General features: G+C 33.3%; 1 protein-coding gene across 3 annotated transcripts; it reads left to right on the plus strand.

The window, feature by feature from the left end:
• Positions 1–3,537: 3,537 nt before the first annotated feature.
• LOC102602849 (eukaryotic translation initiation factor 2D) lies at positions 3,538–12,652 on the plus strand. 3 transcript variants are annotated; one of them, XM_006352005.2, is made up of 10 exons: positions 3,538–3,830; positions 3,968–4,079; positions 7,312–7,502; positions 7,584–7,678; positions 7,975–8,162; positions 8,253–8,397; positions 9,471–9,579; positions 10,483–11,128; positions 12,110–12,227; positions 12,341–12,652. In XM_006352005.2, exons 1-10 carry the CDS (start codon positions 3,696–3,698, stop codon positions 12,342–12,344), a joined length of 1,743 nt encoding a protein of 580 aa, XP_006352067.1. In that variant the 5' UTR covers positions 3,538–3,695; the 3' UTR covers positions 12,345–12,652. The 3 variants fall into 3 exon arrangements, with proteins under 3 accessions (XP_006352067.1, XP_006352065.1, XP_006352066.1); XM_006352003.2 differs by having other exon boundaries at positions 7,975–8,397; XM_006352004.2 differs by lacking the exon at positions 12,341–12,652 and having other exon boundaries at positions 7,975–8,397; positions 12,110–12,231.
• Positions 12,653–13,878: the final 1,226 nt, after the last annotated feature.

Raw genomic sequence — 13,878 nt, forward strand, 5'->3', positions numbered from 1 at the left:
TATCTCATTCTTATGAATATTATATATCTATACATCTATATTTTCATAGGGTTTTGATTGAAGAATTTATTTTCCATTACAATGGCTGAAATTTGTTTCCAAAGAGGGCTACGAGAGGTATACATTGATTTGATAAATTGTTGGATGAACTACCTTCTTTTGATTTGTGTATTACTCAACAACAAGCCAAAATTTTAGGCTCTATTGCTGCAATAATGGAGAACGAAAGAAGAACAAAGAAGGTTAATGACCCTATAATTTTGAATTTACTTGAAAAATCCAAACATGCAAAATCAGTAAAGATGAAAGAAGGTTCAAAACCATAAAAAGTGAAAACTAATCTTTAAAAAAGAAGAGAAGTCAACAATCTTGATTCAGTAGCGGAGTCAGGAATTTCGCCAAGGTTGTTCAAACTTTAAAAGAGTTGATAAAAAATTTTTAGCGAAGTGGGTGCACAAATCATTTTTTTTTACTGATGAGTGAGTGCACCCAAATTTAAAAATTAAACTACATATCACTTAATAACTAAATCATACGGAAACTTAAAATTATAAAACTATCAATGGTATAAATCTAAACTAATGGACAAAAGTTAAAAAAAAAAAATTTAGCTACTAGATGAATATACTCCCTCTAGTTCATATTAAATGAATTGTTGAGACTTTTTTTGTGATTCAAATAACTGAATGTTTCAAAGTTCGAGAGAATTATCAAAACTTTTTTTCATATTTACCTTTTGTTTTAGTAAGATTCTTAACTATTTTACATTTTCTAAAAAAAATAGTTTAGAAATAATCAAAAGTATAATAATGGATAATAATCTTTAATTTTATCTTTAATTTTTTTTTCTTGAGAGTGTGTATACCTAATAATTCACTTAATACATGTCGAAAATATATAGAAAACAATAAAATCTTAATTATTAGATTAATCGATTTAAGGCTAGAAACATAAAGAAGACACAGGGTAGCTATTTCTATTTATTTTTTTTGTTTAAAAAGAGATTGTTAAAAAAACGCCGCAAGTGAGGATCTGTTTTTTTTTTGTTTTAAAAGAGAGTGTGTTTAAAAAAACGTTGAACGTGAGGATCGAACTGCATACCTCTTACACATAAATGAGAAGAGTGTGTTTAAAAAAAATGCTACAACTGAGTATTGAACCACAAACCTCTTACTCATAAATGAACACGCTTACCACTAGACCACTAGCCTTTGTCGTGTCTTAGGTTGTTCAATTAATTATATATCCAATTATTAGACAGTATTTTACCTATAGACTCTGTATAATTTTCCGGTAAAGGGTGTTCGGCTGACCACCCTTTGATACCTGTAGCTCCGCCCCTGTCTTTATTCAAGTGGGAATGAAAAAAGAGTAATCCAGCAGGAACATGAGGCAAATGAGATTAAGATTTGTTTGCTTTATTTTTTAGTTTAATATCATATATATACTTATATATCTTGGTACTTGTATTGTGTGACCTTGTCATTATGGATTTTCCTCTTGTATTGGAATACGTATGTATATAGTTGTGAAAAATGAGTACATGAAGAACATGAGCAAAAAGAGATTGAGGGTTGTGTAATTGCCAATTGCGTATATAGTAGAATATTCATATACATAGATACTCGTAATATAATATTGACAAAAGTTGAAGTGGTAATTTGTGAATACAAGTGTGTGTGTGTGTATATATATATATATATATATAGTTGTAAAAAAAGTAGTACACAAGGAATATAAGGGAAAAGAGATTGAGGTTTGTGTGATTAGCAATTCTGTATATACTAGAATATTTTTATATGTAGGTACTTGTATTTTGTTATATATACACAAATTGAAATGTTGATTTGTGAATACAATTATATCTGGATACATAAGTACTCTATCCAATTTAAAAGATTGATTAGGGAATACAAGTAAAGTTGGATATATTAATACTCTATTTTTATAATAAAATAAACACCAAATCTCAAGTATTACAGGAAAAAATTGACCAAAAAGAGATTGACATTTGTTGATTTTTCATTTTTTTATATAGCTGATTACTTATAGAGTTTGATATCCACACATTGTGTTAATTTTCATTTTTCTTGCTTTTGAGTTGGCCAATGTATCCATCTTTTGTTTAACAACAATGTATTCATATGTATACTATATTGATGTATTCATTTTTATTTAACAACAATGTATCCATTTTTTTAAATTGTTGTGATCTTTTGTTAAATTTCTATACTTTACATTGTTTGATATATTAATACATTAAGTTTTAATAAATACTTGTACCTTGGATATATTAAAACTTTAATTTTATATGCTAATTGTACAAAATACATTCTTCATTTGTAGGGAATCAAATTCTATGTGTTAGATCGTCCGATTGAAGCCCCACATATGCAGGTATACAAAAACCATAACATAGTTCATGATTTGAACGAGAAGCTTTCACATGTGTAGTTTAATAAATTTAAGAATACATGTTTTGATGTGTATACTCGTATGCATGAGTGTTGTGTTCAAAATCAAATCTTTAGGTGCTTAATGGTTTGCGAGTTGGAGGATAGTTCATCAGATACTTTGTTCATTTGTATAAATTAGACCATATTTCAATTCGGTATTCAAGAATTTGCCATCATATCTTACAAAAATGATATGAATACAACATTGATGGAGTTCACCTATTTAAAAATCAAAATACTTACATTCATTCACAAATACAATAATTTGCTCACATACAGTAACTCGAGTTAAGAAAACAAAAATTTACGAATACATTTATGATGCCTCAATAAGAAATATGAAGACAACAAGAAAATGGAGTATGATGCACCACAATTTCTGTTAAACTAATTAGAATATGATCGGATATTCCTTCATATAAGTAGTTATTAGTTGTTAAGTTAATAATGGGAAATTGCTCGTTTTATGGACATAATATAAAGACAATGTGTTATGTTACAAACAATTCCTTTTCATTGTAATTAAAGTTGTATAAATAGAAAAATAAAAACGTAAAGTTGTATAAATAGAAAAATAAAAACGTAAACAAAAATATAGCTGCAAAAAGATATAAATTGTAGTCATTTTTTGTAAATAACATACTTATAGCTATTGAACTTCAATAACCCTATAAATATAGTCATTTTTGTAAGTCGCAAGAAAAGAAAAATTTGTACTATTGCATGTGAAATCGTCGTGATGAACCTCTCGACTTTACCTGCAATACGATTTCTACTAAACAAAACAAGGTATTTTTCTTCTAACAATCTCTCACATGGAGTTATTATTTCTATTAAATATGTAAAATGACGATTAAACATTTCATACATAAATTATGAATAAAATCAATGTTAAAAAAGAGGCAAAACTTTGAAGGAGGATCAAAAGTGCATCAATATTGCAAACATGAGGGACTATTAATGCTCCATGCGAAAACTCAAGGATGACTTTGAGTGTTAATCTTAAAGATGAATAACTATTTTGGGCCTTTTCTCTATTATTTTCCATAAACATCTTCAAGAAAAAAAAAACGTTTCAAGGAAAATGTGGCAAAAGGGCAAAGAGCAGGTGGTCAATTAAGCAGGCTTCGAGAAAAAGCGAAGGACTCCTCTATAATCCGTAACTCACCGCCTTACTCCACTCTGCAGCCTCCCTATAACATTTCTTCTCTCTTCCGCCGCCATAATAGCAGGAGAAAAATGTTCAAGAAGGCAGTGGACGCCAAGTCTCACCAGCGACTTTCTGGCGCCGACCGGAAAAAGCTCCGTCGCACTATCAGAGACCGTTTTTCCAATGCCTCTGATGCCCTTCTCGACCTTATACTTCCTCCCAAAGTACCCCTTTTTTTCTTCAATTGTTTCGCTACATTATTCCTCATTTTAAACTTTTTGTTTTGATTGAATTGCACTTAACAAAGTGTATTCTGTGGAATTACTTAACTTTATCCTTGTGTATTGATGGGATCATACAGGCGGAGTTATCTGTTTCGAAATACCCAAATCGGGTACTCGTTTATGGCTTGGAGGGCGAATGTCCTATGTTCTTTGACGTAGATGGGCGAGGTCGTGATATTTTCCCTACAGGTACCATATATCTTTACTTATTCCCAACTATTTTTGGTCTATTCGATAACTTTATCACTCGGTTACAACCAACTCTCAACCTTTAAATGGCCTACTTGTTGAGGCATGAGAGTAAAACTTAAGAGCTACTACATGTTGTTTTTATTAGTGGATGCTGTTTCTTGTATTTTATTTCTTTTCTCTTGATAAGTAAGTGATTTGCGATAGTTAATCCAAGCTCTATTGATGTTATTTAGAGTTTAGAGTTAGAAAAACAAACTATTTTATTGATAAATATAACCGTTACAACTTTAATATGATAAAAACATATATGAAACTAAGGGCATCGAGATATCAAATGGGGATAATCCTAAACTTCAAGCTCTTCTATGGCGTTTATTTGAAGAATTCCGACATAATGAACCTGCAAAAAAAAGAAAGACAGCAAATAAATTCCTAAACTTCATTTTATCATAACTTGGCCTGGATTAATTTATTGTGATCACTTTGACAAATAATATGCAGTTTTTTTGTGGGTGTTGGAACCCTCTAGACGAGGGGATGATTACTAATTTTTTGGATTGACTCCAAGGGTCAAACTACTCAAGATTAATGCATATATGACTTAAATTTTATAAGATTTAGGTAGATACGGACTAAGGATATTCTTATGTGAGAAGGTACGTGGTCCCACAGTAGTAAGACTATCCGCTCCACAACGTTTATGCCAACTCTCTAAATTAGGGTTTTGAAGAAAATTTCGTGAAAAGTGCAAAGGTACATCACTGTATAGTGAGTGAGTGAGAGATTTCTAATTGGGGGAAGTATGAACAAATCTCAATTATGAAAAACAGTAATAATTGGCATGTAATGAAAAATGGTAATGCGTAGGATAGTTTATGGAAAACTATTAGTAATAAAAGTAAATAAATGCGATAAAAATAAAACATATATATAAATATAGAAAATGCAGTTTTTCTATATAATGATATAAGAGGTAGCTTGCTTCCAAGACGGGCCTGACCGCGAGAAATCAAGAGATCTTTGCCGGTACTGACTTGGATCTCGGATGATGGAATAAGGCGGCCAGGAGTAGACAATTATTGACACTAAACATATAAAGGATAGGGGGAAAGAATTTGGCATGTAGGCAATTAATTTAATGCAATGAAGTAAAGGGAAAAACGTAACATATGATAAACATGGCGAAAGAAAACTCAAGCTATAAGGCAGTTAAAGTAGAGGATATAATCATGGAGCTACAAATCTAAAAATCTAAGGAAACAAAATAAAGGGAAATAGGAAAGAGATTAAACATGGAATACGTAAATAAATAAACAAATAAAGCCACACACACAAAGAAAAAGTCGATCCCACACAAAACACGTTATGGTTAAAGCCTAAATTCTCTAGCAGATTCGCCATGTTGCCGGACTTAGTTTTTCAACGGGATTCAACCGTACTCATGGTATTGTTTACTCCTTTGTTTGGTTGGATTTTCAGCCTACGTTATTAGTTGAAGTTATACACCTACTCAGTATTATATGGTGTATAACTTTTTTTTTAATCAAGGGTATAGTTGTATTCATTAGGATTAAGGACATACTGGAGACCTCCAAAAATTGAGTTACATCATTTCAAACAACAATAAACATCTGCTAGATTACCCCAAGGCCTAGCTTGAGTGGCAAAAGGTGGAGGATTTGTGACTTAGGTCGTAGGTTCAAGCCCCACACCATGCAAAGCGAAGCCAGGTATTTAAGTGGAGAAGGGTAGAGGAGTGGGCCCATTATCTGCCGAGTTTAGAAGGTTGTGATTGGTCCAAAGGCGGCGGGTCACATGCGGATTTCTCGGTTATAAAAAAAAAAACCATCTACTATAATACATGTTTCCCATAAAGTCTATAATTTGTGCATTTGATTCTATTTCATCTTCTTCACACCAACAATAAAAGGTTGCCATACACAACAATTTGACCTTCTCAATAGGATTAGCCTTGTTTTCGAAGCCCCTACTGTTTCTCTCCTTCCATATAGACCACGACCACCATATACATGATGGTGTTATACTCCATTTTTTCTGAGTTTTACTTTCCCTTTCTAATTCAACAACTGTGTAAGTCTGCTGTGTATAACTAATACATAGCAAATTATGATATTACCAATACAACAATTTAAGGGCTATCATTACATGGATAAGCATGGCTAAAAGCAAAATTGTCATTAATACACCAAATCAAATAGTGGATAAGAAATTATCATAGCAAAACTAATTCCAACATTACTAATACATTCTATTAAGTATTATTCTTATGCACTCTACCAAACGACCCCTTAATGAGATGATCTATAATCACACAAAATCTAATGTTGGTTTTAGACTACTAGTTTCAAAAGCATTTCTTTCGTAAACTCCGAGCCCGTTGGAGTAACACAATATGATGGATGCAAATGATTCATATAAGTGATTTGCCGACTAGTTGTGATCAATTGTTGTTGCACTTAAACTCATTCTGGTGTTTGCCGAGAGTCATTTTGGTGTATTAGAAACATTTGTATGTTAGTCTATGGGTAAGTGTTAGATTCTGAGAGCCTTTACTTTGAGGCACCCTATTATCTCTTAGAAGACATCTTATTATTGTTGGGATCAAATTAGCTGGAATATAGTGGACTAAGGGGTTGTTTGGTGTGAGGGATAAGAATAAATAGTCCTAGGATAAAAATTTGGTGTCTTGTTTGGTTGGGATAACTTATCCCACCATTTATACCATAGTGATGAGATTAGTTATCCCATATACATGTTGGGATAAGTTATCCAGGATAACTATCCCAGGATAACTAATTCCGAGATAACTTGTTCCCAACCAATCGATCCCTAACAGTATAGCAGATCCTAACCAGTTTGGTTTGAGTTGTAGTTTATTGATTAATTAATTGATCCTTGAAAACTACTCAATTGTGTTTGCTTTTTTTGCCGAGGGAGAGTGCCTTTGATTTTTTCAATTTTGAGTTTTAGTTTTATGAAGCAGTGATTTGGTACTCTCCCTTTTGCAGTATATTGGCTGCTTATAACTAGCTGGTGATTTGACATTTTCAAAAGTTTTAAGTAGGAAGGGCCTGTTAGGCATGTTTTCTATGCAGTAACTATGTGATTGATTGCTTCTTTGACAAGACAGAATTTTGTAAATTACCATCTTCCTTAATTAGACGTGCTTTTCATTTTTGTTCTTCTCCCTTCTGTGTGGTGAGTACAGTGTATGCTCTGTGGAGAGTCCCAGAACTTTTGCCTGCTTTTGTGCTGAAAGGGGGTGACGTTTCTCGTTTTATGCTCGGAGGGGCAGATTTAATGTTCCCTGGTATCAGGATAACTACTGAAGGGTTACCCTCATTTTCTTCTGGGGAGCCATGGGCAGTGAAGGTTCCTGGAAATCCTGCCGCAATAGCTGTAAGCTTATGTCACCTCAAGGTTTTATCTCTTAATTTAGATGACTAATCAGTTTGAACTATGCTGATTTTTTTTCCTCAGGTGGGGACAACTACCATGAGTAGTACAGAAGCTTTAAAAGCTGGTCTACGTGGAAAGGCCTTAAAAATATGTCATTACTATCGAGACACCCTTTGGTAGGAACTAAGGAGCCTTTTGCACATAAATTTTTTATTTCAGAACATTGTTTGGTTATGGAATGTAATGAGTTTTTGAAAATGAGCTTTTCAAAACTTGTGTAACTTCTTTTCAAGTGAAATGTGTGTCCAAATACAACATCAACTTCCAAATACTATTTTTCAACATCAACTTCATAAACTTTTTTTTTCAAATTTCAACTAATGCCATGTCCAAAGGCCTACTAAGAAAGTTAATGACGTTAGTTTAATCTGTACAACTTGTAGATGTCATCTTTTTCTGGATTTTTGGTCAGGGAATCTGCTGAAAATTGTCATGTACCAAATGCTGGTTTTCTAGAAGACGTCGTGTTTGAAGATCCTGCTCTTTTCTTGAGTGGTAGGGCATCTGATTCAAGTGAAGTTGATCCTTCAGTTGACCCAGGAAATATGATTAGCAATGAAGACATGAGAGAAGTGATTGATGCTGATACAGCTTCATCAGGTGTTGGTCAGCCTTCTACTACACAGAATGATGGAGCAGATGAAATTACTGTGCAGCTTACTAATGATCTAAGTGAGTTGAAGGTTGCAGAAACTTATGTAGATGAATCAAATATTGAGGGACAACATTCCTTGTGTGTTGAAGAGGTAGATGCACTCTTGGACAAGTGCCTTCTACAAGCATTACATACGACAATTAAAGAGAAAGACCTGCCCATCCCTGGAAGTACATTTTGGTACGATAGCTACCAAACTTTTATTGAAATCTACCTATCTGATACTAAAATAATTTGGTTTCATGTAATAAAATTAAAGAAAAAAGAGAATTTATTTTTTCAGGCAGTGAAATCAGAGTGATGCACGTCATTCTTCACCAGTTGGTACTAAATGTATTTACTTCGCGGATTTTTCAGCATGCTAAATTTCAAAAGAGTCTTTCTAATATTTCCAGTATTCTTGTCAATGGAAAAGCTTACAGTTACATGTTTGATGCAGATTCTTTTTTTCTATCAATACAATAAACAATTATTTTTTTAGGCGTATTTAACTAAACCATTGGACAGTATGCCTGATGTTATATTGAAGTGAGCTTGTGCAGAAAAAATGGAGATAACACTATTAGAATTTGTGAATGGTATCCACCGAGTTTAGAAGGCTGTGATTGGTCCAAAGGGCGGGTCACAGACGGATTTCTCGGTTATCAAAAAAAAAGAATTTGTGAATGGTATTTTACATAAGGCTTCCATTGACTGCTCCCTTAGTTCCATTTTATGTGACACTTCTTTCTTTTTAGTATATTCCAAAAAAATTGCACCTTTCTATACTTGGAAACAGTAACTTTAAACTTACAATTTTAGCCTTAATGACATGTTTTTGTAGCCTCGAAATGTCATGTCATGTTTAAGACCACAAGTTTCAAAAGTCCCCTTTCTTTCTTGAACTCCATGCCCAGTTGAACAGTGCCAGATAAAATGAAACGAAGGAAGTACTAATGCTGAAAAAGCATAGAGAACACCACTAGGATTTGCGAGGCATCTGCGTAATAAAACTCTAGACATATCTCTGTATAAAGATCTTGATCTTGATCTTGAGAGAACACTAGTCAGAGAAAAGCTACCAGTACATCCACTAGGCAATGTTCACTCTTCATGGCTGTTGTCGTGAAGAAACCAGAAGGTGGCCTAATAAATTAATACCTCCTCTTCTTGACTTTCTTTCTTGAGGTTCTCATTATGTTCCGTGCAACTATCTGTGACTTGTTGTGTTCCTTACTTAGATACTTACCAATGGCTTCATTTTTCTGGTGTAGGTCAAGTCACGTGCTACCTTGCAGGCCTCCAGGCATAACACTCGACATAAAGAAGTCATCTCACAAGAAATTGTCCAAGTGGCTACAGGCTAAAGCCTCTGGTGGATTGGTAGCTTTCTACAGTTAATACGAAAGATGGAATTTTGATTATTTTTAAAACTGTTGCATAAAGTTGAAAAGTTGCTATTGCATTACATGGATGATTTGGTTGAATTCATTTAGACAGTTACATCTACACATCATAAGAGAAGCAGCAAGTTGTTTTTGTGGTGTAGCCATATATTTGTGTGCACATAGTTGTACATATTGTGCTCTTCATGCTTAGTTAAAGGATGACACTGATATTACCACTTTCCATGACATTGATGACTGGTGTAGTAGCACTCTTCATGGTTAGCTGCACTTCTGCTTAACTTCTCGTCAAATGCAGAGACTTATTAGTAGGTAGAGACTGTTCTTTTGCTGAAACGAACAAGTATCTGTAGAAACATCCATCCTCTTTTTTTCCCACTGAAGTTGGGAGAGTGTGGAGAAAGATGTTAGTAAGAACTTTCAGCTTCTCTTTGATGGTGGCAGGTGTAAAATATTGAAGATAGTCCTGCGGCAACAAAAAGTAGGCAAGAGATTGTTGAAAATTTTCTATGGCAAAAAATGTCACCGCCGTTGCCAGAATATGGAATAGTGTATTTTGCATTTGCCTTCATACCTTTCTTGTTGATGCTATTTCTGCATTTTGCTTTTTGATATGACATCTGTCTTGTGAAGGTTTGCTTGCATGTAAGCCACATGTCAGGGTCTTATATATTCATTACTTTCATCCCGAAGCTAGTTCTCAGGCTTAAGTTCTCTGTGTCGATAAGTGTGCGAGAAATTTGTTTCATGACTTGATGGCAAAATGTGTCCCCATTTCTTCCTCTGATGCTTCTTGCATCCATATTGTTTCTGATTTTACCTTCGCATGGTGTTTCATACTATCTAATTGTTTTTCCAAACTTACCATTGGCATGTACAGATCTCAGTGAAAGAAGATAAACATAAGAAAGAGGTGATTCTGTTCTCTGTTAATCGAAATCATCCAGACTACATGTCCTACAAGCCAGAAAAGAAAGAAGTGGACAAGACCGGGCCTTCAACAAATAATGTTTCTTCTGAAGAACGGGTACAGAAGTCACTGGAAGTTTCTGAAATTTATAAACCAAGTGTGCATGTAAATCCTATTTTTGCTTCTGTTGGTGCTGAAACTAGTAGACTTTACACTGCATCTGAAGCCTCTGAAATAGTGTTCCAGTACGTTGAGAAAGAAAATCTTGTCAAGCCGTCGAATAAGTCCACTGTGACGTTAGATGCAACTCTATGCGATGCTTTATTTAAGGGAGCCATAAAAAAGGGATCAACTTATCCAACTGAAATTCATAAGAAGGATTTGGGGCAAACATTTATTGGTAGGATGCAAGCACATCATTGTGTGACTAGAGGAAACGATACAGTTGTTCGCAAAGGAGCCTTGAAGCCAATCCAGATAATGACAGAGCGGAGGCAAGGAAACAAGAAAGTGACTAAACTTTCTGGAATGGAGTCATTTCTGCTGGATTCAGAGACTTTGGCTTCAGAGCTGCAGAAGAAGTGTGCCAGTAGCACTACTGTGGCAGAACTTCCAGGTTTGTTTGATACTCTAACAGCTGTATGTGACCCTCTTTTTAGATTATTCAGTGGTTATTGTATGGTGGCTCTCAAATGTGCTTTATGATGTCTTGTTTGACCTCCGTTGGTTTATACTTCATAGCACCAGTGACAACTATCTTCATTAGTTTTCTATGAATCTCATGGTGTGGTTTGCATTGCTTATTTTCTGCTCAGCTGTTCAGATTTAGCCTTGAACCTACAGGAATCTGCACTTGCCTAGAGGCTTTTTGAAAACTATTAAAAGATGCATCGTGTCACTCTTTTGATGACGATGAGCCATTACAACATTCTATGCTTATATATTCGCTCAAGTGCTGTCTTTCAATTTTTCGCTTACATGTATGTTGTCATAGTTAAAGGAGATGGTACTGTCTCATTTGAGACCATAGGAAGAGGATATCTTTTAGCAGAGATAGGAATCATTCCTGTTAAAAAGGGATAACACATGTCTTTTTGCATCAATATGTGTGTGTAGTTTTTTGTTTCAATGTGTTAGTGTGTATAAACCAAGTGTTGTAGTCTTTGCTTAATTACCAGGACTATTTCCATGGTGAACTCATGGAAATAGATTGTTCTGAAGGAGTTTAGCACTTGAGTGTCAATTCGTCAAAAAATAGGGCTTGATAATTCAATAATTTATACTCTATATTTTTTCTGATGTGGAGTTTAATACTATGCACGGGTAAAGTGAAAGACATGCCGAAGCAATTTCTATCATCCGCTGAAATTTTCCACTGTGTAGTGCTAGAAATACATGTAAGATAATAGTTGATTCAAACTGATTTGTGATTGGATGCATAATTATTCGTTCACTTAATGACGTGAAATATTTGTGTGCTTTTGGTATCTGTATGTTTTTCTGATTTGTTATACAAATATTTGCATATGAACTTGGCTGTCAGTACGTTCACTTTTAAGGGGAGATATATCATCTGTATGTAACTTCTTAATTGTAGGTAAAAAAGGTGAAGAAGTTTTGGTTCAAGGAGGAGTTATTGATGATCTTGCAAGATACCTTGTTGAACAGTATGGTGTCCCAAAAAGATATATCGAAGTGCTTGATAAAACAAAGCGGTGAGTGTCAAGGTTATATTCCTATTACTGTTCAAGTTTATGTCAAGGTTACATAAACTTTATTTATTCGTCTTGATAAAAAATAAATGAACTTGTTTTATTGTTATCTTTAGGTAAGAAAATCGAAAAACTTGCAAGGCTGTAATGAAGTTTGATGATCTGCTAGTGCTGTTAGATGTAAACCATACAAATGAGAAGTTGAAGTGAAAATAAAGTTTTTGTTTGATCAATCTTTCAGATACAACTGTAGGTATGTAACATCCATTGTTTATTGGCATGCTCTTTGCGCATGTGCCCCGTAATAATCTGTATACAGCATTAAGAAAATCACATATACAAATTAAACGATATTTTGCTGCTTCTTTTTTTTTTTTAAACACAATGTTCTGTTTGAAATTTAAATGTTAGCTGGAATGTGAGGTCAATCAAGTACTAATATATTTCCTTCTTGTTATCTTGAGATTAGATAACACAAACCTATACAGAAAGAAATTAAGCGATAAGGTTGGAATAATAGTCAATTAATCTACTCAAATTATATTTTATTGAATTTGATGTGCAATTTTAAAGATATTGAACTTTACGTGCATATGATTGTAGGTGATGAGTATACATTACCAAAAGAGATGAATGGTTATAAGATATAGGCAGTCTATATATTCAATGGCAAAGTTATTTGTTTTCCTGTTTGCTATGTTTTTATGTGGAATTCAGTTTGATCACTCTATCTCACTATGGCCACATAAACAAATATATTATAATATATCTGGTTGGACACACATACATAGATTTTTTCTGATTAGGGATGATAGTTGCAAAGGCGAGGAGGATCTATTCCCTTCCTTTCATAAGTAGGGACTCATAGAAAGTAATAAACGACTTTTTTGAGGAAAGACAAGGAATTTTGAACCTAAGTCGGGCTCATCTTAAATCCATAACATCTTCCACCCTCTGAATCAAAGATATATTCACTATCAATAAAACATACTAATATATATTTACTAGTTTAAATTGATTCACTAAGCTAGTTGAAAACCTTAATCTACTATTATAGTCATAACTCATGAGATACACACTCTCCGTTCTCATTTATGTGACACTTTTAATTTTGAGATTCAAACAAGTTTATTTTTATCATAATATTTTCAATTGTCAATTGTAGCAACTTATGGTATTATTTTTATGTAGTTTTCAAATATATAAATTTTATTTCAAAAAAATTGAAAAATTTATGTCCAAATTATGGTCAATTAAAATTGTTTTAACTCTTGAAATTCGAATTGTCCACGTAAATTAGAATATAGAGAGTATTATATTTAAAAAGAATATACACTTTTATATAAAATGAAGATAATGTTGTCATAATTGACATATTTTACGTAGGGAAAGAAACAGAGAACTATTTACATAACTATTTAAATGGAAAAGTTTTATACATAAACTGTCAGAAATATGAAACTAAAATATTAAATCAATAATTATTTTGTTATATACTGAATAATATTTCTGCCCCAAACAACCGCAATAGTCTGCTCTCTCCCAACAGGAATACGAACACTCTCAACGTGATTGTATAGAACAAGAACTGGGGGTCTATGGTTGAAATAACTATAACATATATATATAATATATATATATATATATATATATA

The sequence above is a fragment of the Solanum tuberosum genome, unplaced genomic scaffold (assembly GCF_000226075.1).
Source record: "Solanum tuberosum cultivar DM 1-3 516 R44 unplaced genomic scaffold, SolTub_3.0 scf00137, whole genome shotgun sequence".
Classification (NCBI taxonomy): Eukaryota; Viridiplantae; Streptophyta; class Magnoliopsida; order Solanales; family Solanaceae; genus Solanum; species Solanum tuberosum.

Bases quoted from the DNA above. Each gene is read 5' to 3' on its own strand.
- LOC102602849 (XM_006352003.2), top strand. From the start codon at position 3,696: ATGTTCAAGAAGGCAGTGGACGCCAAGTCTCACCAGCGACTTTCTGGC. The intron at 4,080-7,311 runs GTACCATATATC...TGGTGAGTACAG, and splicing joins TCGTGATATTTTCCCTACAG to TGTATGCTCTGTGGAGAGTC. The intron at 9,580-10,482 runs GTAGCTTTCTAC...TGGCATGTACAG, and splicing joins CTAAAGCCTCTGGTGGATTG to ATCTCAGTGAAAGAAGATAA.